The 23617-nt window shown below is 44.6% G+C and overlaps 1 protein-coding gene across 1 annotated transcript in view; it reads left to right on the forward strand.

Annotated features, from left to right (window-relative positions):
• Positions 1-23617, forward strand: part of KCNMA1 (potassium calcium-activated channel subfamily M alpha 1) — a 250752-nt gene that overhangs the window by 160055 nt on the left and 67080 nt on the right. The window contains exons 14-16 of the mRNA XM_040623777.1: positions 1319-1412; positions 15879-16002; positions 20032-20256. Coding sequence (XP_040479711.1) covers positions 1319-1412; positions 15879-16002; positions 20032-20256 — 443 coding nt within the window. The remainder of the gene's footprint in view (positions 1-1318; positions 1413-15878; positions 16003-20031; positions 20257-23617) is intronic.

Consider the following 23617-nt stretch of genomic DNA (forward strand, 5'->3'; position numbering starts at 1 on the left):
GTCCTGATATGGGTCTTCCTGGGCAATGTCAAGTAGCTGCGATGGCATTCCCCGCCTCCCCCTCTAAGACTTACACCATTAACATATGTCAAGCTTCTTTTGATATCATCACTGCTAATATTTCTCTTCTTAGCTTTAAGGTGACTGCCGTGCATTCCGGGTTTCAAGGGTGCTTCCTCCCAGTCTGTGTTGCAGTCAACTCTAAGAATCCAAGGATCCTATGTTTTTCCTTCTTGACATTACAGCTTTAGCCTGAATTGTGGGGGTGGGGAGAGGAGGGCTAGAATTTTGCCACCGATGCCCTTGGGTGACAGGCTGGGTGCGCATCTGCTAGTTATGAAGCGGCTCTCTTAAAAGGAAGCATGATGCAAGCTAATACATCTCTAAAGCTTATTAGTGGGTGTCTTTGGGCAAAAGCAGTAGAGTGTGCTGTGCTGTTTGTGAGCGAAACTTCACATTGCTTAGCGATCTGTGTGGTTGAGACATTTGGAAAACAGCCTTTGGTTTCCAACGCCCTCGGCTGCCCTCCCTCCCTGCCCCCTACCACATCAGCAGAGATATCACTCAGTGGCAACCTCCTCCTTCATTCGGGTGCTCTTCTCCGGCCTGGTTCTCCAACCTCACAGCCCCGTCTTAATGAGTGGAGAAAGGATCCCATGTGCATGCCCCCCACATGCTCTCCCTCTAGGGAGCTGCAGGGACCAGAGCTGAGATGGGCTAGGGACCCTTGAGCCAGCAGGCACCAATGTTCCCAGTCCTGACCGATTGAAACATTGGCTGCCAAGGCCTCAGATCCTTGCCTCTCTCCAAGGCCCTTCCTCTGGCGTGCAAGGATTAGGCACCAGCTAAACTGGTTCGTTTGTACGATCAGCTGACTGGCAGCTCTTCTGCTGCTGTTTCCCATACGACTTTACTTCTGATTGTGGTTTGGAAAAACCCATTCTATTACTCAGCAAAGTAACTAAAATTAACTCTAAGAATAATGATTGAGTGTTCCAATATATACATATATATGTATATTTTTTATATACAGATAAATCATGATTTCTTTTCTTTCTTATGGCAGGGCGCTTACAAACTGGTATAGTCTGTTTCAAGTGCATGTTCAAAAGCTGGAGTGCTAAGAGGTGATGAGTTCACCTTTTCTAAGCCGGCCTCTTTGACTAACACATTTGGTCTTTGTCACTGGGTCCTAAAAGACAGCCATGAGTTCCTAGTGAGTGACTGAGCCGTGAGTGTGTGTCCTTTGATATCTTGCCTGTATCTCTCAGTCTGCCCTCAAACTGTTCATAATCTCATGAGCTGCCTGTCTTTCCAGTTGAAGATGAACAGCCATCAACACTGTCCCCCAAAAAAAAGCAGCGGAACGGAGGCATGCGGAACTCACCAAGCTCCTCGCCCAAGCTGATGAGGTAAGAAGAGGGGCCACGTGGGCCACAGGCCACGCGGGGCGCAGGCCACGCGGGGCGCCTCGCCTCACCTCGCCTCTCCGCCTCTCCTCTCCTCTCCTCTCCTCTCCTCTCCTTCCCTCCGGGTCCCCTCCCCGCCCTGCCCAGGCCCAGAGCCTCCCCTCCCCCGGCAAGCACCAGGCGGGGGAGGGGACCGATCGTTAGGTGGCTTCTTAAAGGCTGGAGTATTTATTCTGTCAGCTTGTCAGCAGTTAATGATAGAGCTGAAAAAATTCTGTCATGAAAAACAGTTTGAAAAGCTGTTTGAAAAATACATAGGCTTTAAAGTCTTAGCTGTCACCATGTCCTGTCTATGTGTAGTTCCTAAACAGCAGTGGCACTAATGACGACGGCAACCAATCAGAGGGACGCGTGTGGTTAGTTCGCCTCTGGCGAGTCTCTTTCTGCTGGAGTCCCTCCGAGGACTGTTTTCTGTACTTAAGGCCATATGTGAGATGTATCATCACAATCAAAAATGAACCTGAAGATTACCTTCCTTTTATCCTGTCGATTGAAATCAAATTTCTGTTAATTGATTTTGACTGATAAAAAAGTCTAATAATCTGTGGACTTGCCAAAGCAAAGTTCAAAAGTAATCCAGTTCTGCGCAGGCTAAAAGCAATATTAATTATGAAATACAGCGCGTGTGTACTCTCTCTATGGCTCTCCTTCCTTCCCTCTTTCCTTCCCTCCTTCCCTCCCTCCTGCCTCCTTCCCTTCCTCTTCCCCTCACTTTTCCCTCTTCCCCCTTCCCACCTTCCTTCCTTCCTTTCTTTCCTTCCTTCCTTTCTACCTTGACTATGGCTTCCTCTTGGAAATGGCAAACGAAACCAAATTTCAACAGAGTTCTGCAGGTTTCTCTTCGGGGCCTCTTCATCTTCCGTTTCCCCTGGTTGTTTTTGATTCATCTGCCAATCCCAGTGCTTATTTCCTCTAACACCCTAACTCTCTAGCCCCTCAGTGATGAAACAAGAGTGGCCCTAAATGATCACTGCCATGGAAACACCTGCCATCTTGATGCTTGATGTTTCTTTCTTCTCTTCTTTTCTCGCTTTTTCTTTTTCTTTTCTTTTCTTTTCTTTTCTTTTCTTTTCTTTTTTCAACATTGGCTGCTCTCCTTCCTTTGATTACTGAAATAAAATTATGGCCATTTCCCCCTGTTCTTCCCTCTCTCCACACATTCGCATCTCCCTGGCCCTCCACGGCCACCCTTCTAGGACGCAGATGGGGCGGTCCCTCTCCCTGCGGTCGAGGAAACAGGTTCCTATGGAGGGTTCCCCCAGCCCTGTGTCCTTTTCCGTTATGATCATCTCTTCCTGTTAGACGTTTCCTTTTTTTTTTTTTTAATGTTTTTTATTATATTATGTTAGTCACCATACAGTACATCCCTGGTTTCCGGTGTAAAGTTCGATGATTCATTAGTTGCATATAACACCCAGTGCACCATGCAATACGTGCCCTCCTTACTACCTAACCATCACCAGCCTATCCCATCCCCCACTCCCCTCCCCTCTGAAGCCCTCAGTTTGTTTCTCAGAGTCCATAGTCTCTCATGCTTCATTCCCCCTTCTGATTACCCCCCCTTTCTTTATCCCTTTCTTCCCCTACCGATCTTCCTAGACGTTTCCTGAACAGTGCTCTGCCTGCCCCTTCGCTCAGTCTTGCTGGGGTGTTGCTGATTTACATGCTTGTTTACAGTTTATGAGGAGGAATAAAATACACCAACTGCCAAGCTTCTCATTTTTATGATGCCAGTTGTCATGCTAGCATTCATTTCCTGTTTACTCACCTTTAGGTAATCGCCTTATCTAATGCTAATAGTTTTATCCATTTAAAGTAGAGAAAAGCCCAGGCGCTTTCTTTTGCCTAAATTTAGAGAAGCAAATAAATAAATAAAGAGAAGTCTGAAAAATCTGAAACCTTTGGAGCCAAATTCCCTGTCCCTGTTTGCTATGTAAAGTATGGCTCATTTCTTTGATCTTGAGTAATAATAATTCTGAGGCGTTATACTGTTTTCATATGCTTCAAAGCTGTGTCAAAGTTTTGCTGCTTAAGGGTACTTCTTTATTCTGTTGGCTCTTGGGTACCGAGATGACAGGTCTTCTGTACGAGGTGGAAGCTTTTTTAAGTCGTTGCCTTCAGCAAAACATCAAATTACCAAATCCAGGGTAACATACTTCTACACAAATGCCTTTCCTGTAGATATATTATACCATATATATTAAATACTTTAGTGTTACACGCTACATTTTATGTGCAATAGAAAGTGATGGTTTGAGGTAGCCTTGGGGGGACTTTTTTTCCACAAGCAGAAAAAGCTAGTGTATACCGTATCAAGCATGGTTTTTACAGGACTTTCTGCCCGAAGGCCTTTGTAAATAAGTAATGATCAACAGATTGGCTGTGGGTTTTTGAAAAGCATGCCTATGTCAGTTTGCATGATGGGGGAGAATTTTCAAAGTGGGTCTTGCTTTCATTGCCTGTTGGAGAGGGGCTGAGGGAGCAGTCATCCCGGGCTGGAGCTGTCTGCTCCGTGGTACATCAGAATTGCTAAACATGGGTCAGGCGGTGAGCTGAAGCTCGCCAAGCTACAGAACTCGGGTTTCTGGTGTTGGTGCCTTTGCGCTGCTCTTTGGCCGCAGTTACTGCTTTACCCCACCTGCCCACAGCGGTCTCGACTGCAGCTCGGTGGGCACGGGCGGTCCCAAGTCAGAGGGTCTCCGATGCTCCTCCTTCACCGTGACCTTCCATGCCCCAGGTGCTCGGCATCGTCTTCCGCTGTGGAAGCAAAGACAGGGTACTGAGCCCACCATTTCTCTTCACTTCCGGCATGTGAATGAAGAACCCAGGGGCAGTTTCGTTTGGTTTGAATGTCTGGCACGGGCAGGGAGGCAGCCAGGACCTAATTTTGTTATGCCTCTCTTGTTGATTGAGAAGAAAGAGAGGGGCTCATGTGGTCTCTTGTGGCTTCTCCAGGTCACCCCACCTCTTCCAATACTCCCTTTCGACTCTGCAGAAGATAGGACTCTCAGGTCCTATTCTTCTGACCTGAAAAATCCATAAAGGAAGCTAATGACTTATCTGAAGTGGGTTTTTCGACATGAGTTTGTGGCTTTGCTTGTTGGAGCAGAATCAATCATTCGGAATGTGGAAAGCTTTTCGTGGCCTATGGGCAGTGATAGGAGTAGCTCCAAGAGAAACCTGAGAGCCCAGGACGGGCTAGGATAGGCTTTAATTTACCGCTGCGGCTTCCTCAAATAAAACCGGCTCTGGCGCCAGGGGTTCCTGCAAGCCACCTGCAAGCCACCTGCCAGCGTGAAGTGCTGCCGGGACTGCACTAATGGTCTTGGTCTCCCCTTTGTTCTGGGATCAGGCTCACCCCGGTTTTTCAGTGTCACTTAGCTCTCTGCACCACCATTAGGCAAACAGCCTCGTTTCGTGTGTCTGAATCCTGACGCACTAGGTTTTTTAGTCGCCTGACAGAAGACAGCTCTCGCGGCCCGACTGAGCCGAATGGCAGGCATCTGTGCTCCAAGCCAGCGAGTCCTGTGTCAGAACAGATAACCTTTGGCTTCCCAAACACTCCAGGAGGAGTACGCCATGGAGTTTCCCAGATTCTTGTTATTTGCCTTCCTTGTCGATCTTTTAACATGGAATGATCTAAGGAACCTCTCTTGGTTTCCCTTTCAAGTCACCAAGAGCCCATGGCCCCCTGCTTCCCGCTAGTGAGTCTGCGCCTTGGGAGGATGGCTGTGTTTTCCTCCCATTGCAAGGCTGTGGAAGGCAAGAACATTGTCTCTGGATAACCAGGTCGAGGGTTCCTAATCTGGGGGTCTCGCACATCCAATGAAAGCTCTCTAGAAAGTCTCTCTGGGGGAAAAAAAAAAGCACACTAGGCACCATTTTGACTACAATTGAAGCAGGTTCATGGATTCCCTCCATGCTTACAATCGTATTCCGTTCTTTCCACGGCCAACTTCAAGGAGTTGTAGTCACACACGCTGGTGGATACTAAGAATATTTCTCCAGCGGGTAGACAGCAGAGAGTCAATGTCTGGACTCTCACACTGTAGCCTCAGATGGGATCCAGAACGGCTGTGCATTTCAGCTGCCTGTTGCGATTCCTTTTCTCAGATTAATTCTCACTTAGCAAACGCTTTTTGAAAGCCTGCTGTATTTGGGGCTGTAGAAAGTCTTTGAGGAGCGTAAAGTAAGATGGGTTAGAGTGGGTCTCTGTCTTCAAAACGATCACAGTTTAATGTAGGAGACGGGCAAACATATATGGCAAAACAGAGTAGAAACAGCTTGGAGATGTACTAGCACAGGCTGTGAGAACAGAGAGAGCCGCCATTACTTCTGGTTTGGGAGGCTGAGGCTGCTTTGTGAAGGAACTTTCATTTAAATCTAGCCCTGGATGATGAGGCGAATTCTCTAGTAATATCAATGCCTACCCTTGTTCATTGTTTACTGGGGGCCAGGCATCATTCCAAGAGCATTATGCCTGTGAACTCACTGAATCTAACTCCAACTCCACGAGTGGGGATTACATTTTCCCCCATTTTACAGATGAAGAAGTTGAGTAACAGAGATGGAAAGTCTAGTGGATCTAGTGAGTCTTACCCAATGAGGAAGATTTGAACCCAGGTGGTTTAGCTTCCCAGCCCATATTATTAACTCTTTCACTGTTCTGTCCAATGGAGGAAATAGGGAGAGTGCTCAGGCCATAGTAAGGGGCTTGGTGTGGCTAGAGCAAGGGGTCCTTGGAGAGACATAAGTAGAGGTGGAAATAATGAAAGTATTCTTGTACCCACTCATGAAGGCCTTTGCCTGTCATAGGCACTAGGAAACCCTTGCAAGTTCTTGAGGAGACAGTGTTTTGGGAAGATCACTGGTGACAGTATAAGGAAAGGCGTAGAAACAACCCTCCATCAGGGAAGACACACATTATATAAATAGAGAGGTGTGAGAAGGCCCAACCAGCCCCAGCCTCCGCCAAGGTCCTTTGGGTGCCAAAACACTCAGGGTCTGTTGTAGGATAGTGGTCCAGAAGTGGGCCACAGTCTTCCCAAGAAGGACACATGGCATTCCTGACATCAGTCCATGTTACACCGGTGTCTCTAAGACCTAGGAAACTTGAAGTCAAATAGAAGGCCCATGAACCATGAGGATTCATGCAGGATGTGTTGGGTAGACAGTTTACCAAAGAGATGTCACAAGACCCAGAAAATATTAGAGATTGGCTGGTTTCCTTAATAGGAGGGGAAATAGGATTTGAGGAAAACCGATTAGCCTCTTGGGCATTTACTGATCATTAAGTGAAATAAACTCATCTGCTTGTTAAGACCCATCCTTCTCTTTTGACTCATACCTTCCATGGGGTCTTTTTGTTAGGACTGCCAACTTGAAAGGTTCTAGTAATAGAAAATGGCAAGATGTCCTGAGCCCCGTCAGAGTAGGGGACAGAACGCCACTCTCGAAGCGCCTTCCAACTGGGCAGAATAAAGAAGGAAGGCAGGGACAGCTTAACTAAGTAAATTCACCTCTGAATGCACAAACAAATAGCAAATGACAGGCCCCCACGGGACTGGAGAAGAAAGAAATAGTGGGGCTCATCATACCAGGGCTTGGGGTGGATTTGACACAGGTCTCTGGACAAGTTGCACACTCAGCAGGGGATCATTAGCCCATCCTCTCCTTTCAAGAGCATCTTGCACGCTCTCCTCGAGGACCGAAGAACATGTCAGCCCTCCCAGGTTGTCTCCCAGACATAAAGGCAGTAATTTCCTTCTTCCTTTTAGAATGGTGGTTGCCTAACCAGGATGATGTATGAGGTGGCCGTAGTTCTTCACTGTTTACTTGTTAGGCAGGAAAAAAGATGAAAGTAGATAGAGAAATTGAAAGGGACTCTGGTTGCGGCAGAGTGGCTAGAGCCTGGCCTGAAGGTTTTGTCAAGGTGGCTCTAGGGATGGCCATTTGGTGGGAGATGGGGGTGGGGTGGGGAAATGGGGGCAGCTGTGTCTCGGGAGAGATGCTGAAAGGATGAGTGAAGGTAGGAGCCAGAACCAAAAGCCAGTATCCTTCCAACATAATAGGAAATAATATTCGTCTGGAAATGAAATGCGCCCCAGAATGAGGCAGATTATTTATGGTGCTGAAGACCCAAATGTGAGCCCCTTTGAGGAGACTACCTGAGACCGTCTTCAGCCCAGCCAAAGACTCACTTGCAAGGCCCTTCCCTCTTGAGCATTGCTTTCACGGACTGAGTTACTGGCTGCCGTATTGTCTTTCATGGAGTAGAAGAGGAAATGAGGAGAAAGGAGGGTAGAAAACTGAATTATAAGTGTATTTTACAAGAATTAATATTTCATTTGCCTTTTTAAAAATTATTTGATTTATTTATTTCAGAGACAGAGAGAGAGCACGAGCAGGGGGAGGGGCAGAGAGAGAGGGAGAAGCAGACTCCCCGCTGAGCAGGGAGCCCGATGCAGGGCTCGATTCCAGGACCCTGGGATCATGACCTGAGCCGAAGGCAGATGCTTCACCGACCAAACCACGCAGGCGTCCCTAATTTGCCTTTTTATGTTTGTTTATTTGCTGATGAACTCACAGGAGTGGAGTCAGCAAGAGAGAGGCATTAGCGTGGCATCCAGTTTGGGAGCCCCATCAGGTGTTGACACAACCGTTCAGGTTCTGGAGAGTCACACAGAGACAGTCAGGGTAGGCAACTTGGATATGCTTTTGTCATCAGCCCTCTAATTCTCCATTTGGATGGGGGGCAGGACTAGGGTGAGCCCTAGGAGGGGCCTCCTAAATTCTGCACCTACACCCTTCACTTGCATCACTCTGGCCCTGGCCTTGCTCGAGAGAATCCTAGCCTTTCGGCTTGTGGGTTGCAAACAGTTGCTAGCTCGGGTAGAATTGACTCAAACCATATAGTTTCTCCATCTGGACAACACGTTATAGCAATGGTTCTCAAACTTCAGTATGCATAAAATCATCTAGAGCTGCTTGTTAAAACAGCTCGATTCAGTAGGTCTGGGCTGGGCTTGAGAATTCACATTTCTCTCAAGCTCCCAGGTGCTGCTGATACAGCTGGTATGGGGCCACACCTTGAGAACTACTGCTTCCGTGAGTCAGAGCAGCAAATGAAACTCGATGTCATAGGGGCCCTTTTTGCAGAAATGTTCAGACTTGACAACGGAACACTAACTAGTTGCTTCATTAAGAACACCTGTCTTGACCACCGTTGACCATCAAACATAAGTCTTCCCTGCTGACCAGCGACGGCAGCGGCTCCAGGCACACTCCAGACGGCCCGACCTATTAAAGTCCTATTTTCAGAGTCTCTCTTTAGATCAAGATGCCCTATTTCAAATATAGTCCCTATAAAGTGTTAAACTGTGCAAGAGCCTTGGTGCTCCACAAACAAATTGCCCCAAGATAACAGAGGTGAACGAGCTATCACTGGGCATATTTTCAGGTCTCCATAAAAGGTCTGGTGAATTTCCGTTGACTGGGTTAAGAGTCAAGAGATTAGAGTCAGAGACTAGAGATCGTTTGTCAGCTCCTCTCATTAGTTGGTTGTTTATTGAGGATATACTCTGTCCTCTGCTGGATTCTGGAAATTCACCAGCGAGTATGATAGGCGTTCCTTGCCCTCAAGAAACTCAACATCTAATGAATGAGACAAAAATGCAAATTATTATCTCAGAAGGAGCATCTCTCACTTCTGTAGGAGCTCCGAGGAAGGGCAAACGGCTCCCGTCTCTGGTTATGGGGAAGACAGCTTCAGAAGGAACATTTGGAACAAAGCACAAGGCCTCAAAAATATCCCCGTAGCCCCGCAGTGGTGTTGACATGATAGCTATACTCCATAGCATTAGTCTTTGCCACTGCGACAAAGCCCGCCGAGGGCTGAGAAGTTCTCCCACGTTTTATCTGGCCTCCAGTTTCCCAGGGAGACCACTGCAGGGTGGGCCTCAACCTAATGGGGATGCTCGGAAGGACAGGAGAGGTCTTACGAGATGAGAAATGAGGCCCCAAAGCTCACACAGAGGATGCAATTCAAAAATCATGTTGTAACTTTCCTCTTTACACTTTTTTTTTTTTGGTCTTGTTTACTTGTACTTTAATGTAAATTTCTGAAGGCCAGTGTTGAACCCACTGCCACAGAAAAACTGGGATTTGCTGTATTTGCCTGTAAGGGGAACTGTGCTCTTTAAAATATAATACTGGCTTCCCCATCGCAGGTTTGCTAGAAAAGGGATTTGTGTTTTTGCTTTAGGCACTTGTCTTCAAGGCAAGCTTTTTGTGTTTCTGCTCAGGCAGGGCATTTAGTTCACGTCTTCAGATTAATTGATGGCAAGTGGCATTCCTTGCTCTGCAAATCCTCAAAACAATGATCTTTTATTCTTTATTTGAAGTCAGGCATGCTTAATTTCAAGCTGTGGACTTTGGAGGTGTGAGCTCAGATTCAAGAAGCATAGATATGAAAAATTTAACTCACTGGGGCCCCTTGGTTGCTATAAAAATGTGGGTATTCCTGAACGGAGCCTTTAGATATTGGAACATGGCAAAAGCTCTCCCCGGCTTAATTGATTATTGAGGCTCTCCTTAGCACATTGTCCTGACAAAGGCTCATGGGGTAATTTCCTACTGATTATTCACACAAGCTGTGCATTTCATGAATGCCCCCCAGCCCCGTGCTGGTCTGCCTGTCTTTGCAGGTCCGGACACTGGGGTTCAGGGCTCTGCAGTGGAGAATGAATGAAATCCAGCTGCCTCCTGCAAATGGGAGGGGGCGGGATGGGGCCAAGCAGCATTGGCTTCCAGTCAAGACTTGGTCGTCAAACCTTGCCTATCCTCTCACTGGCTGTGCTGCCATGTTACTTAACCACTCTCTTTCCCAACCACTCAGATGGCTAATAAGAGTAGAAATTACCTGGAGCACTGGGTGATATATGCAAGTAATGAATCGTGGAACTTTACGTCAAAAACCAGGGATGTACTGTATGGTGACTAATATAATAAAAAAATATTATTTAAAAAAAGAAATTACCTGCAAGTGTTACAGTCATGAGTAGATCATAAAAGGGAGGTAAAAGTTTCAGCCTTGCAACATTTGTAACAATTCAACTCATGGTGGCTATCCATTCATAATAGCAATGGTAGCAGAAATAATTGTAGTAACCCTATGTTTGTATTATTGAACTGCTCTGCCTTTACTGTCTCCTTTCATAAGAGCTACAAATACATGAGTGGGCTTTTAGCAAAGTATAAAGAACGATAATAATAGTAATGGTAGTTGACACTTGTTGAGGGCACGCTCTGTGTCAGGTTCTATGCTAGGGGCATGACGGGCTTTGCTCATGTAACCCCTACATGGGAATCCATTAAGTAATGATGGTGATTAACACTCTCATTTTACAGATGAAGAAATTGAGGCAAGGCACAAGGTAGCAAGTAGTAGATGAGCCAAGACTTGCAGATAGATACTTGGGTGTGGAGCCACTGTACTATGTCGTCACTGAGGAAATAGGTTGTTTCCTGTCCTCAGTGATGTCCACCCCCAAAACATCCCCTTTGCAGAAAGACTCTTGGTTGAAATGAATAAATTAACTGGTGCCCAGGCTTCCTCTTTACTTTGAATTGGGTTGTCATAGGTATCAATCCAAAAATGTGGATGCAAGTTAAAGACTAGAGAGAAGTGCCCTCTTGGGCAAAGCACATCTCATTGTGTATGTATGTTGGGGTGAGGTGGTGCTGGGGGGGGGATTCGTCCAAACTCTTTGATTAAGATATTGTGTATTTCTGGTCTATTTCTGTGTATTCCAAAACTGGTGGCAGGATGTTTTTTCTCCCTGAAACAAATAGGTGAGACTGAGGAGCAAGAAGGGCAGCTGGGGTCCCTTCTAGAGACCGATACCTGGTACATTGTGCCCATTTGTCAAGGTGGACTGTTGTATGAGTTTCCTGGGGTGGCCATAATAAAGTAGCATATATAGGGTGTCTTAATCAATAGGAATTGATTTTTCTCACAGTTGGGATGTTGGAAGTCCAAGATCAAGGTGCCAGCAGGATTGGTTTCTTCTGAGTTGGTGAAGGAAGGCTCTGTTCCAGGTCTCCCTCCTTGGTTTCTAGATGGCTATCTTATCCCTGTGTCTTCACATGTCTTTATATGTCTGTATCTAAATTTCCTCTTCTTCTAAGTTCAGCAGCCATATTGAATTAGGGCCCATCCTAAAGATCTCTTTTTAATTTAATTACCTCTTTAAAGACTATATCGTCCAATCGCATCCTGAAGTACTGAGAGTTAAGACTTGAATGTACAGACTTTGTGCGGGACAGAATTATGCTCATTTAGCAGCTATGCAGCAGATAGACCTCACCTCACAGTGTTTCTGGTACCTTAAAATAATGCATGTACATAGGCTCAGTTGTAAATGAAAAATGAGCCTTGAATCAATCACAGTGCATTTTAGAGGAGTTGAGATTACTTTGTGAGTTGAGGAAATGCGTAAAATAATTAATATAGGAAAGACAATATCAGTATTTCTCCTTAGTTCCAACTAAGTGGTCTTTGAGGAATTGTCTGAGAATGTTGAATGTGGCTCTCTTAATCATTTTGTAAACAAATGATGCTGGGGTGCTTTGTTCAGGGAGGTTTCTGGTGGACTTCCTTTCCAGGTACAACAAACTGGATCTTCTCCTGGGCCTCCCCTGACCACAGCAATGTTGGTTGTACTCAGTGGAAAATGCTCAAACTTTCTTTTATTGATGTGAACTCCATCAACCTCAATTTAGAAGCAGGAGTTGCTGTGGCCGACTGGCTCTTCACTGTTCACCTGTGTCAGAGACCTCTGCAGTTTAAGCCAGTCTAAACCACTTGAAATCACTACAGAAATAGACATGGTAAAGAAATTCATCCAGTCTGGCCTAAAGTAGTTATGGACCCTCGTGTTGTTGGAATGAATCATGTTCTAAGCTTCCTTCCAGATGGTAGAACCGGTGGATGAGGAATACTCATGGTCTTTCATGGAACACTAAAGTCTTCAGTCTTTATTTCTTCTTATCTCCCATCTTTGCTCCAACAACAACCTTTCTTCAGTTACTTAGTGTCCTCTGGCCTTTGATGCCTAGCAGTGGCCCATTTTTTTCAGAATCCTTCTAGCCACCTTTTTCTCAGTGAGAGAACAGTGCTTCAAACCTTGAATGTCTTCTAGGTTCACCCAACATTTATAACGAAATCTCTGTATCCTAGCTTTTCTAGAATGTCTCAAATGATGAGAAATCCACTACCTTGGGAAACATGTCTTTTTTTTTTAAACCCCTTCCATTTTTATAACAGTCTTTGTGTTTGGAAGCTTGATTTTTTGTTCTATCTAAATTCCACACATGGTTCCTAGCCTGCTCTCAATCAGTCACATGCAATCAGTGGATTCCATCTTGTATTTGATGACCACCATTGCACATCGGAGGACAGCTAGTGTTCCTGGCCTGAGTTTTCTGTACCTCAGGTTGGACAATACTATAGCTAACATCACCAACCATCATTTGGGGTGCCATCCTTAGACTCATGTGGGCCTCAAGTTTCTGAGTGGATCCTAATGGCTGCTAGTGGATCGACACTAAAATACACTGAGATTGTGCCTCACCTTTCAGGGATCAGATGAAATGTTCCCTTCTCTGGGCAGCCTTCCTTAATGTTACTCAAATACCAGGCAATTAACAGCTTCTTTCTTGGTATTCTCATGCCACCTGGTATGCTATAACACTCATCACACTGTATCACAACTATTGATTGACATTTTCTGTCTCTTGCTATATTATGACCCTCTCTTTGACTAGGGACTGCATCTTAATCATCAGGGTAGCCTCCATTCCTGGATCAAAACAGAAAATTTGTGTTTATTGGTTGCTTTGAAGATTCAAGAAATCAAAGTTCAAAATCTAGCTACCGTGGCTGGTCAGAAAAGGAAATATTTTTTCTTTGGAGAGATTTTTAATGGTCCTCGGCTCATTCCTTTGAGGACAATCCTGGGTAATACATTTAAATTGTCCAGACCAGGGTGAGAGGCACGTAGGGAGTACAGAGTGCAGCATGGCATACCACTGAGACTCTCAGATGCTTCTGGATATTCCAATGCCAATCGTGGTTTGTAACCCTTGTGTCAAATTAAACCTGAAACTAATATAGCATTGTATGTCCACTAGACTTAAAGAACAAATAAGATTTTTTTTAAAAACGAAATTATACCTGCTTTCCCCAGAACTTCATCCCAGTTAGTGAAGCTTGACATTAGAAAACTTTTTCCTCTTATTGAGGAATAACTGATCATCAGGCTTATTTATTTACTTTTCTAAGAGTAGGGTTGGAGGCATTCGGGGCAGGTTTCAGACCTTCTTGAGATAATACTCCCTCTCTCACCAATAAACTGGGCCAGAGAATTTGAAGCTGGCTCTATTTCTTCAGGGAAAATTTATTAAGATCCTCTTGCAACTAAAATACATTCTTCTAGGGCTGGGAAGAGTTCATTCTGTTCATTTTCCGAAATCTCTTCTCTTTGGTGCTTTCTGTCCACCTACCTGTCGCAGACAGATATCTATAAAAACTATTACAGATTCTTCAAGGATGAAAAAAAAATCAAAAGTTGTTCTTGCCCTGATCTGTGACCAGGTCTTAGGAGCAACTGCCTTTTTATTTTAGCATTTTTGACCGAGTTCGGGATTTGAAAGGTGGCCTGGTGGTTTACACCGTAAGACCTCCCAACAGCTCAGCTACTGAGATGCTATTCCAAGGTGGATTGTTCTTCTCCTTTGAAGATTAGATGTGACAGTTCCTATCGTAATCTAGCATGTTTGTTGAGGATAACTTGGCAGGATAGCCTCACACGGTATTTGTCATTTGGTATCGCCTAAAAGCGAATTCTCAGGACTAAATAAATACAGTGAGAATTTTCCCATCTTGTGGGGGTGGAGTGAGTATTGGAGGGGGAGGATGTTCGTGATACATATCCTGATATCCCGAAAGCTTAATTCTAGGTCTGTGGATCATGTAGGAGAGCTTCCTGTCCCACTTTCTATGCAGTGGACATACACATGAGAAGTATCAGAGAAATATCAGAGGGAGAAATACTAAAAACTAAACAGTCACCCACTGATGCTTAAAATAGACAATTTAAAGGGTAAAAATCACTTTATAATAAGCTTTTGGAATTGGAACCTATTTATATTTCTACCTTGAATTGGTGATATTTTTAGGGAAGCTCGCTCTCGGGCAAGGACAGCTAGGTGTGTATGCCTGGGACACTGTCCTAATTATATGCAGTCAATGTTGTGGGAACCTACACGNNTCCCCAAAACCGAGATGTGGAATCACTCTCAGAGATGGAACCTGGACAGTGGATATGGCCCAAGATGTAGGAGTATGTCTCTTATGCCGTGAGCCTGTCAGGCCTGCCTGGTTTTATTGTAGTTCCTGAGGTTGTCGGTGAGGCTCTACCAACCCACTGGAGCCGAAGCCTCTGGAGCGGCAGCTTTCCTTCCCACCAGTAAACAAGGCAAGACAGTGAATTCAAGACAAGTTTATTAAGATGCGTCTGAGCTTGAGCTCTCGTCCCAGGAAGGCTGCAGTTGGGAGGTGCAGTGGGGGTGGGGGAGACCGTCATTGGGCGGTGAGTGCAAATACAGTTGTCAAGGCAAGGAGAGAGGGTGTTGTTTAGTATTGAAATCATGTATTCCAGATGTGGGCATTTGGTAGTCAATCTGCTCTGAAGTGACATGCTGCTGAATCTTTAAAGGGCTTCAGCCGGGGAGAGCAAAATCTGATTGGGCAAATTGCTAAAATATTTAAAGTGCAGCCTGTTAAAGCTTTTACTGCGAAGAGCATCACGTCAGAAGTTGTAGTCAGAAAGAGCAAGTAATTGGCTTTCCATCCTCATGCCAGTCAGTCAGCATGAGGCTCTATTCCTATTCCTTCCTCTTCATTGCCAATGCTAATAACAACCCTTTGGTGTGAGTGAGTGTGTGTGTGTGTGTGTGTGTGTGTGTGTGTGTGTATGCATGCACACACTGGGGAGACTGGGGAGCTGGTAAAATGAGAATAGGAGGGAGAGGTGTCCATGAAAAGAGGCTAAATCCAGAAAATGACATGAAAGCCATTTTAGAGAAATGGGAACAGGAGGGAAAGGCAGAATTACTCGTTCATAAAGGTCGCCTGCCTTTCCAGGTGGTGGTGGTGGTTGGGGCAGTTGTCTTTCAAAGAATGGGTTCGACAAGCAAAAGAATGGCCTTGACAAGCAAAAGAATGGCCTTCAGTGACAGCCACTTCCTGTGCATCTTTCAAGTCCTCTGAGATGTAACTCAGGGGGCACTTTCCATTTATAATTTATTGCATTTTCCACTTAAGTTTTCTTGTCCTTTTCTCCCCAGGCATGACCCCTTGTTAATTCCTGGCAATGATCAGATTGACAACATGGACTCCAACGTGAAGAAGTACGACTCTACTGGCATGTTTCACTGGTGTGCACCCAAGGAGATAGAGAAAGTCATCCTGGTGAGTGGTGGGCCACAGAATCTGCACCATCCACTTTGGTTCCAAACGACCATTGCTAGGAATGAGGTTTCCCTAACCAGCTGGTGGGAAAATATATTCCCTGGTCCTAACTATTTTTGATCATTAAAATTTGGGACACAGATTGAAGCAACTAGAACCCTCAATGGAATATGAACAAAGGATGGAATTTTTAACCTCTGAATATTTATTGGCTTGTTACAATATGGGGCAGGTATGTGCTGTGTGCAAGGCATCATGGGAAGTGGTAGGTACATAATTCCTATGGATGTGGCTCTGCTTGACCTCTTTACACTTCAGTTCTCTTGTTTGTAAGAAGATGAGATGAGACTGACCCTAACTCCTAGGTTGTAGTGAAGAGTAAAACCCAAAGGGGACTCAATGAAGTTACTTATTATTATTATTATTATTATTATTATTATCATTATTATTATTATTATTATTAAATGCCAGGAAGAGATGTGAATGCTACCAATAAAATAAACAGTATTACTTGTTTATAACAATGTCTCGTCTTCTTCTAGATAATAACCTTGCATATTCGGGATCCTTCCAACACATGATGCAAAATGCATTTGCTGATGATGACAATGATGAGCCATGGGTCCACCTCGGGCAGGTGGGGGCTCAGAGCCCTGTTTCGTGGTTGGGTCATCTCGGTAGCAGCAGTAGGCTTCTTCCGGTCTCTCATAGGAATGTCAGCCTAGATAACAATCCATTCTACTCTGCGGACTTGTCCTGTTAACGGCTTTAGGTTTTAATGCCCACATCGGGTTCCCTATGGTTTATTGTCCTACTAATCCATGAAAAATGGATTAATAATCAGGAAGGTCAGATGCCTTCTCATCGCAGATTGCTGTGTCCTGCTTCTTTGTGTCAGCCAGGAAAATCCTATCATTTCTGGTGTCATGGCCGCCCTTCTTAGAAAGGGGCTGCCCCAGTTCCTCAGAATGGCTTTGTACTCTAATTCACTAGATTTTTCCCTGTGTTTTATCTGAATGTGTGTATGTGTGTGTTTTCTCGGTTTAATTATAATCAAGCAATTAAGAGCCAATACAGGGTTGTGCTAGAGGCTGTCTTGGAGGTGTGAACGTTGTAGACAAAAGCACAGAAAGTCAGAATTCTCAAGAAACAGCTATTGTCCAATTTAGAGGAGCGCAAATGGTGCTAATCACGAAGGTACTCTGTGTATTTACATTCTGATGTATTCACTGCGCTTTTGCCCTGTTGATCCAAACTCAGACTGGCGTTACCCATCTGTGGCAGGTAAAGGCCTGGGTATCATATCTGGAATTCAGGGTTTTAATGGCTTGCCTAAATTCCTGAAGAGGGTATGGCTAATTGACATCCAAACAAAGTCCCTCTGGCATGAAAGAGTTTAGGGAAGTGAGTTACTGCTTCTGTCATCTGAAAAATAACATCATTTAATGAAACATTTATAACAGGCCATTTATGTGCTAGGCGCTGCTCTTGTGGCTAGGGGGGACAGCCCCTGACAATGACTGCTGTCATAGAGCTTATGTTCTAGAGGAGGTAAAGAGAAGATCTCCAGGTAAACAAATGAATATAGAGAAGCATTTCAGATGCCGATACAGTGCCATGAAGACAATCAAGGAGGGCCATGGGCTAGAAAGGGACCAGGAGGTGTTATTTAGACAGTGTGGGTCCAAGAAGCCCTCTCCAAAGTCCCATTGGAGCAGAGATGAGAATACTCAGAAGAGCCAGCTGTGTGAAGATGCTTTGGGGTTGCATGGACCCCCTGGGTGCAGGACACTAACTGCTCTGGGGGATAGAAAATATGAAGTGGCCTCAGTCTTGAGGAAATGATCATCTAATTAGAAGACATAAAATATAACCAAATATAACCAATATATAGCTAAGTGTTCTGAGGCACAAAATGCAATTCAAATCTAGGGGAGCAGGACTAGGATGTATCTAAGTGGCCAGGAAAGTCTTACTGGATGCAAACAGATTTTGCTTTGAAGGGTTTAAGGCCATTAAGACCCAGTTTGGGTTAGGCCTTCAAGGATGTATTGGAAGCACAAGATAGTTGCTCTAGTGGGTCTTAAGCCTGGCAGAATCAGACTCTCCGGGAACTGGGATCTCGACAAGATTCTGCAGGTGATGTTATTATGGCCCGTCAAAGGATTGGTGTTTCGGTCCCCAGAGCTAAGCTCCTGTGGTCAGGCCCTTTGCTAACTGGAGCCTTACCCACCTCCCCATGTAGATTTCCAGTCCCCGCTCTGGACCCAGTTTGTATTCCTCAGATTCATTGAAGAGAGCTAGACGCCCAGGTGACCTGGCCAATTAAAAGCGATTAGAAGCCCCATCACAGCATGTTACAGACTGGTTGATGATGCTCTGCTGGGGTATGTAGGCACTCGGACTTCCAAGCAGCCAAGATAACTAATTCTAGGTCTTCTCCGTGAAACGGTGATGTGGGATGTTGACTTCCCAGTGGGTCCTCCTTGGTCACTGTTTCTAAGACATATCTTACAGCCCCTGTCTTAGGTGTTCCTGTGCTATTGCAGAGGGAAACTGATAATGGTGACAGCCCCTGCTTTATTCTAATGATCAGGGAGTGAAAGCTAGCTTCTCCTTCTCCTTGGGGGTTACTGTAATAACCCTGACATTGTCGTGAATTGTAATATTGGCATTTAAACAATCAATACGCCAGTCAACTCTAGGGATTAAATCAAGCAGAGTTTGATATGTGCGGTGGACATTAATATGCCTCCCCGAAAACATTGTAAGCCACGTGGGGCCATCCAGGCATGCAGTGGGTGGATCAGGAGGAAGGAAGACAAGAATGTGAGGTATTGGACCAGAAGAAGGAGAGGAAAAAGGACCACTAAGTGGCCTCTTGTGTTACTCTCTTCACTAACACAGTGAGCAAAAGGGTGGCAGTGGCTAACCATTTGCATGGGAAGCTGGGGTCCTCCATTCACTGGGGTGATTTTATTCATTCATTTGAGATCAACCCTAGGCTTGGGGGAAGACATGGGCTTATTGCTCTTGCTGATTGATCTCTAGATCCTTTTAATTGTTCTTTGGGAGTCTTCCTCTGATGACTTACCCAGGTGGGCCTCTCCAGGAATGTCCCTGGAAACCACAAAGCAGCAGTGGACAAGGGTCAGCAAACTCTTTTTACAAAGGGTCATGTAATAAATAATTTAGATCTTGCTGGCCATATGGTCTCTGTCACAGCTAATCAGCTCTGCTGTTGTAATGTAAAAGCAGCCATAAGCAATACCGAAATAAATAAGATTGGCTGTGTTGCCATAAAATTTTATTGGAATTTGAATTTTATGTAATTTTCACATATTATGAAATCTTCTTTTTTTTTTTTCCCAACCATTTGAACATGTAAAAACCAATCTTGCCTTACTGGCCATGGCCAAACAATAGCAGGGTGTAGATGAGATTTGGCCTGTGGGCCATAGTTTGTCAGTCCCTGGCTTAGGATATTATGTTCTACCTACCGATGTAATGATGTAGTGTGAAATCCCATTGGTGAGTCCAGAACTCACAACTCAAACTTCTCAAGCTGAGACTAGCATGGATCTTACCATTTTATCATCATTTCAGCAAGAGACCCAGAAAAGGCAGCTTCTTTTATCAACAATTTCATGGAAACTAAGATTTCTCTTTCTAAACAACATAAATATTGCTATTCCCTCTTATTCCCCCCCCCCAGCCCACCATTAAAAATCACCAGGAAAGACCACCAGCTCATATGTATCATGGCATAACTTTCTTCAGTCTTTGTCAAAGAAGGTCGTGTTCTGTGTGGATTTATGTTTATATATACTTATTCCACCAGTATAATGCATATACACATACTCAGATTATAAATATATATGGCATGTCTGTAACACTGATAAAATAAAAATAAAAGCACATAGTAAGCACTCAACAAATGTTTGTCTTTATGAAAGGGATTTGTTTTTAATCCTTACCACAACCCATGAGGTCTTTTCTCCAATGCTGGTGCTCTTCTCCCTGTTGCAGACTCGAAGTGAAGCCGCCATGACTGTCCTGAGTGGCCACGTCGTAGTCTGCATCTTTGGTGACGTCAGCTCAGCCCTGATTGGCCTCCGGAACCTGGTGATGCCACTCCGTGCCAGCAACTTTCATTACCACGAGCTCAAACACATCGTGTTTGTGGGCTCCATTGAGTACCTCAAGCGGGAATGGGAGACGCTTCATAACTTCCCCAAAGTGTCCATATTGCCTGTAAGTCCAAGGTCACATTAGTGATGCTTTTTCCTTCTTTTCCTTCACAAAAGAAAGTCCCAGATGGATATAATAGTTGTAGCTTTGATCGTGTGTCTGCTTCTTCATCTGGTTATGGGCCTGAGGACTCAGCCCTTCCCCTCTGCTCTGTCTAGGAATAGCTAAACCCTGGGAGACCTTATTAAAAGGAATTTGCAGCCAAGTTCAGCTGCTCGTCGAGCATGAAGTTAGACTGGTGTCAAATGCATTACCATATCAGTGTCTCCACACTCTCTCTCTTGCCTACCCAAGCCTAGTGCTTGGAGGTATTATGATGCTTATAGCAGAATTTACTTACGGAACTACTTCTATCATTTTATTTATGACATTATTAATGCTTCTGTAAATCTTGATTGTGCCACTTTCTGTTATTTACCAAGTAAATTTAACAGAGTTCTTTATTCTTGCTGTATAGAAGGCCAACCCCTTCTGCTGGCCACTCCCTGCCTCCCATTCATTTAGAAGCCTAGCGGTGTTTTCGTGGGCTCGTGTGTGTGTGTGCACATGTGTGCATGGGATATTCTTAATTTAAAAAAATGCTAGGACTCAAATCTAAAAGGAACAGTTTGAGACGCCATAATTTAGTGTAAGGATGTGGGATATATGATCTGGGAGTCATCTAATCACTTCCTAATCATTAATCAATGTATTTTTCATAAACTTTTAACCAAATACGGATTTAGTAAACTAGTACACTGATGTATTGAACACATGTAGTTAAAAATAGTCACCTGAAGATAAAAAATCTTCTTATGCATAGAAGAACATAAGCAGATATATACCTTGCTAATTGCAGTCATGATAGATTTGATTATGTATTTCCACCATTGTCTTCCTACACGTGCTTTTCCACATGGTCCCCTGGGGACACGTGGACTGGGGTGTAAAAGTATTTTGTAAAGAGCTTATTATTTTGCTGGGCTGCATGAGTGTGTGTGTGTGTAGATGCACGTGTGTGGTGTATGTGTGAAGCGCTGGGTGTGTGTGTAATGTTCGGTGTCTGTGTGCGTGCCGTGTGTGCATGCCGTGTGTGTATGTGTGTGTTTCCTTCTGTGTACCCTCCCCTACGTGCACTCGCCAGTTGGTACGCATATGAATAAGCTCTCATGTTTGCAGGGCCTTTTTAAACCCTCCAAAATTTAGCACAGTCAAGCACGATGTATTTGTACAAAACGGGCCTTCATCTTCGTCTTCACACATTTCATTGTTTAAACGGTGCCCCACATCTGGAGCCACCCACAGAAACATGGCGTTTCTATGTAGGCCATTTGTATTTCTTGAGTTTTGAAATCATGTGTATACAACTGTGCAGGGATTGTCTTATATCACAATTACGGCTGGATTCCCTACAAGGTGAAAATTAAAAGAATATGGATGTAGGCAATTGAGGCTTATGCACTGGCAAAATGATTCAGGAAGTTGGTCAGACATAATTATTTTGTACCAAGAGATCCCTGGAAAAGAGGGATTCTTCTCTCTCAAAAGATACTTCTCTGGAGCCTGGAACAAGTGGCTTCCCGGCCCCACAGCACTAAATGCCTCTTCCTCCATCATATCACTTTGCAGCAGTATTTTGGGGGCTGAGAGCAGAATCATGACTCTCCCTGAGTCATAAAAGGCAGTTGATGGTCTCAATCTGGGCAGCCAAGTTCCGTCAGCTCAAAGCCCCTTGTCCAGGAAGGACAGTGCGAGGAAGGCATTCAGGGATAGCTGGCGGTTGGCAGACCCTCTCCCTATACAGTCAGTGAGTTGGAAGCAACTCAGATCTCCATGTAGGCAAAGCAGAAGCTGGATTCAGGCTGGGGAACTACGTATGTGAACTCCAAAATGAGGCCATATGGCCCCTGGGGAGCCCTGACATGGGAAGGCCTGATCAGTTCTGCTGTGATCCCTCCCAGGGACCCAGAGCATGTGGAGGTCACACCTCTCTCCTGTAACACTAATCCTTTCATTTCACCTGAGCTTGCGTTCTCTACCTCTCTGTCATTACCTCCTTGTTCTGTTTTTTATTTTCCCCCACTGCTTTTTGTTGTTATGGGATTAAAAAAAAAATCTGTTTACTGGCTTATTTATTTTTAATTACACCGATAATATACAAATACATTCTTGTTATAAAATATTCAAACAAGACAGAAGTATGTAAAGTCAAAAACAAACTTCTTCCTTTACCCCCAGTCTTATTCTCCTCCCTAGAGGTAATTACTATTATTAGTTTAGTGTATATTTTTCTTGAAATTTCTCTCTGAATGTACATGCATTTATAAGTATATTCATTAATATATAGTTTTATTTTGTGGGTTTCTTTTTACATAAATGAAATCATACTTTTTGAATTATCTAGAACCTGGTTTTTTGTGGGGTTCCCCTCCCCCCCACTTATCCCACTATTTTAGAGATCCTTCCAAGGCTACGCCTACGTGGAGAACTGTTTTGTTCTCTTTACCTGCTGCATAGACTTCCTTTGAATGTATGTCCAGTGGTGTATTCAACCATCCCTATATTGGTCAATTAGGCGATTTTCTTGTTTTTTGTTTTTGTTCTGTTAGGGAGGGCAGGAGGGAGTGCAGAGGGAGAGGGAAAAAGAGAATCTTAAACAGGCTCCATGCTTGGTGCAGAGTCAGGTATGGGGCTCGATCTCATGACCCAGAGATCATGACCTGAGCTGAAACTGAGAGCTGGATCCTTAACTGACTGAGCCACCCAGGCAACTCTCTTGCTTTTTTTTTTTTTTTTTTTTTTTTTTGTGCTGAAAATATGCAATAAAATTATATGGCTTGAAGCTTAACCCCTTTCCCCCTCCCCTTTGCAAGATGCACATTCCTTCCAACCCTCCCACCTCCTCCAGGTTGAGCAGCGCCATCAGCGCCCCCCAACCCCCATCACACCGTGCTCACTGGCTATTTCCCTGTGGCTGCACTGGAAATTCTAGTTGGAGCTGCTGCTTTTGCCCAAGACAGAAGTGACCTGCTATTAAATAAACAGGCATTTGAAACCCACCCCCTTGTTATGTTCTGAAAGCCAGAGGTTGCTACAGGACAGTTTCTTAAATCAAGACAATTTCCAGGCAGGAAGAAGATGTAGGACCCTGGCATTATTCCTCTGCCTCGTTTGCTAGCAACGGCTTGATTGAGTGTGGAGAGCAGGCCTGAAAGGCCGCCATCAGCACTGACTACCCTTTAGATTAGCACACAGCTCCTATTCCCTCGAATGTAGTTAGGCCAGCTTAATGTCAAGGCATAAAAAAGATACTTGTTAAATAATTTCCCAAAGCTCTGGCTCAATCTTTAATTTGTTTTTATTTTTTCCCCCCTCTTTCCCTCTC

This window comes from Ursus maritimus, unplaced genomic scaffold (assembly GCF_017311325.1).
Source record: "Ursus maritimus isolate PB19 unplaced genomic scaffold, ASM1731132v1 scaffold_7, whole genome shotgun sequence".
NCBI classification, from domain to species: Eukaryota; Metazoa; Chordata; class Mammalia; order Carnivora; family Ursidae; genus Ursus; species Ursus maritimus.